The 3,161-nt window shown below is 58.1% G+C and overlaps 1 protein-coding gene across 1 annotated transcript; it reads right to left on the bottom strand.

Moving 5' to 3' along the window:
- Window positions 1-554: 554 nt before the first annotated feature.
- On the bottom strand, window positions 555-2,650 carry LOC101761454 (L-ascorbate oxidase homolog). The gene is made up of 3 exons (XM_004961656.4): window positions 2,210-2,650; window positions 1,016-2,125; window positions 555-930 (listed from the first exon to the last, which is right to left on the bottom strand). Exons 1-3 carry the CDS (start codon window positions 2,461-2,463, stop codon window positions 624-626), a joined length of 1,671 nt encoding a protein of 556 aa, XP_004961713.1. The 5' UTR covers window positions 2,464-2,650; the 3' UTR covers window positions 555-623.
- Window positions 2,651-3,161: the final 511 nt, after the last annotated feature.

Here is a 3,161-nt window from a genome sequence, read left to right as displayed (position 1 = left end):
AAAGCTGTTGGTTCAAAAGTTGTCTGTACGAGTCTAAAGGGTGCAATGTCCAAAATAACCTTTGAAAAAAAAGGAAAGGTTGATTATGTGTTTGGTTTTATTTTGGCTTTCTAATTGAAATGTATGATTAAAATAACTATTAGTTTACAAAATGGATCTCTGGTTCACAATTTGATGCAAGCATGGCACAATTGTTTAGCCATGGCAAAATTCTTTCCATCCCTCGAGATACACGGATTTGGGGCAGCATCGCAGTAGCCGTCGTGAACGCAAGAGGTGAAATTACAAAAATGTAATCACAGCACACAAAAAGCGAAGCCTTGTTTGGTGTAGATATAAACGGCGAGATAAATTTTTAATAACTCCCATTACAATGATTTGAGAGGGCATCTCAATATTACATTGGTATATCCATGTTCCCGGCCGGCCGACCCCCCAGCCGACGTGTTCCTTGTTCCCTTCCCTACGCTTCTTTCATCGATCTTTGCTCTTTGAGTTTGAGGGGGTGCACGTACGCCCCGGTTGCTTATTCAGCCAAGGCAAAAAGGAAATTTCTCAAGAACAACACAGGATCGGAATGGATTGGTCACAACACAGCGGGAAAGAACGTGGCCTTGGTCCTCTTAGCGCGCGGGGGCGTAGGACGGCGGCATCGGCAGCCCGACGACCTTGCCGCAGCGGAGGGCGTTGTCGGGCATGTTGTACTCGTCGCGGAGCGACCTCGCCGGCGACACGACGCTCATGTAGAGCTGCTCCCCGAGGTAGTGGCGCTCCCAGATGTTGGACCGGATGTTCCACATGCCCGCGTTGTCGAACGTCAGCATGATCGCCGACCACGACCTCGGGTACACCTGGATCGTGTGCCGGCTCACCGCGTCCAGCAGGTTGTACGTCTTCCTCAGCTCCGGCGACCACTTCCCGGGCCCCATCCTGCAGACACATCGCATCGACCCCTAGCAGTTAGCCTCTTGCTCTTGCAATTTGCAAGCAGGAATTGATCGATATCAGCCCGTACCCGACGCCGAAGAAGGCGTAGCCGTCGAGGTGGAGTGAGTCCATGCTCTTCTCGGGGTTCTCGAAGATGATCTCGATGAAGGTGCGGAACTCGGCGGTGATGACGTTGGGGATGACGCTGAGTGGCCCGTTCACGGCGGGGGGCACGTCGCCCATCTGGTTGTAGCTGAACACCCCGTCGGTGACGTTGAAGTACTCGGCGAGCTTCAGTGGGGTCTCGGTGTCCCTGTGGGAGACGCCGTTGAAGCCGTACTTGAGCTTGCCGTCGATGTGACCCCGGGAGACCATGAGCTTGATGGTGCGGGTGATGTTGATCTGGCCGTAGTGGTAGGAGCCCTGCGGGTTGGGACGCGCCGCGCTGGCCGTCAGGTTCCACCGGAACGACCTCCACTGGTTGATCGACCAGGCCCAGCCCGCCGGCGGCTCCGGCACGTTCGGCGACGGCGGGGTGTTGGAGCCCGCGTAGCGGATGACCGCCATGACGGACCTGGCGTCGTGGATGAACCGGGTGGACGCCACCATGTAGTAGTCGCCGGGCTTCTGGTCGGCGTCGACGAGCACGGAGAGGCAGTGGCCGACGTGGACGTCGAGGGAGTCGTACATGTCCTGCACGGTGTGGGAGCCCTCCATCTCCACGAGCTTCATGTCGTGGCCCTGGATGCGGAAGTTGAGGGACGCCTTGATGCCCGTGTTGCAGACACGGAACCGGTACGTCTTGCCGGCCTCGAAGGTGAACATGGGCGCGGCCGCCGCGTCGGGGCCGCCCTTGCCGTTGATGAGCACGCCCTCGGGACGGCCGACGCTGCGGCCGGCGTCCAGCATGCGGGCCATGACCTCGTGGTCCTTGGTGTACCAGTCGCCGATGAGCACGACGTGGTCGCTCTCGGGCGGCGGCGGGTCGAAGGGGACCGGGATGAGGAGGCGGCTGACCACGGTGATTGCGCCGTACCCGCCCGCCGCCCGCTGCATGCCGATGATCGGGAAGTAGAAGAAGGTGCCGATCTGGTCCTTTGGCTGCCACTTGTACGTGAAGTTGGTGTTGGGCGCGATCGGGCAGTTGGTGCCCAGCAGCCCGTCCATCCACGAGTTCTTCCTGTGCTGGATCCCGTTCCTGCACCAACAACAACGCGTTTCTGGCAATCTGGGCTGAATCGAAATGCACGTGCACTCCCATTAATTTGGGCTGGCTACGGACCAGTGGAAGAGGAGCGGCTGGTCGAGCTGGTTGAAGACGTTGACGACGATGTTGTTGTTGGAGGAGCAATTGATCCTGGGTCCGGGGAACTCGCCGTTGATGAGGATCACCTTCTGGGGCTTGCCCAGCAGGTTCTTGGTCCCGTACGTCACCTTCCACTCGAAGAACAGGTACGGGTCCTCGGCCTGCGCCAGGGCCAGGAGCGCCGACAGCGCCAGCACCACGCCGGCGGCCACGCGCACCGTCACCGCCATCCCGATTCCTTGGTTCACCAGCAGAGCACGCGCCAACAAATTAATCGATCGACCAGCCCGATCTCGCGCGGTCGCGCGCGGCAGGCAGGGGCCGGACGGACAGGGCGCACGATCTCTACAGTGTGGCGGTGCTCTCCTGAAGGATGTAATGAGGAGTTGCGGCCGGTGAGATAGGTCTACGAGGAGGCCATGGAAGACGTCCCGGGTTGTGGTGGGGGAGTCAGGTGGAGGGGGCCGGCGGGTAACCGGGAGGCTTCGGATTGAGGAGGGGACGCCGGGGTGGGAGCTTTATGGCGGTAGCGGGCGGTGCTCGTTGAGGACGCGCGGGCGCGCCGGCCATGGCCCCGAAGTGGCAGGTCGCGCGCGCAGGGCGGGCGGGTTGGTCGCGCGTCCTCCCGTTCGCGGCCGCGTCCTCGTGACCTGTCCGACTGTCCCAGATGGATGCTCCCACCCCGCTATCGGCAGGGGCCAGAGTTGGTGCATGCAGAGATATAAAATTGATGATATCATCGTAGATGTATCGTTCGGAATTTTAAACAACTATAAATCTTATCCCAAGCATCAAAATTAAATTCCGATTGCTCTATTAATTTTCTGCAATAAAAGCATCCCACTTGACTATATTTGGATGAACTTTTTTTATTCATATTTTTTAATCAAAATTGCATATTTTCTGTGAGACATATACACGTGGAAAA

This window comes from Setaria italica, chromosome III (assembly GCF_000263155.2).
Source record: "Setaria italica strain Yugu1 chromosome III, Setaria_italica_v2.0, whole genome shotgun sequence".
Lineage (NCBI taxonomy): Eukaryota > Viridiplantae > Streptophyta > Magnoliopsida > Poales > Poaceae > Setaria > Setaria italica.
This window is presented reverse-complemented; position numbering and strand designations above follow the sequence as displayed.

What these genes read in the sequence shown, in the direction of transcription:
- LOC101761454 (XM_004961656.4), bottom strand. Translation starts at nt 2,463, where the DNA reads ATGGCGGTGACGGTGCGCGTGGCCGCCGGCGTGGTGCTGGCGCTGTCG. An exon ending in CAGCCGCTCCTCTTCCACTG is followed by an intron (nt 2,126 to 2,209) that starts GTCCGTAGCCAG and finishes TTGTTGGTGCAG; the next exon opens with GAACGGGATCCAGCACAGGA. An exon ending in TACGCCTTCTTCGGCGTCGG is followed by an intron (nt 931 to 1,015) that starts GTACGGGCTGAT and finishes ATGTGTCTGCAG; the next exon opens with GATGGGGCCCGGGAAGTGGT.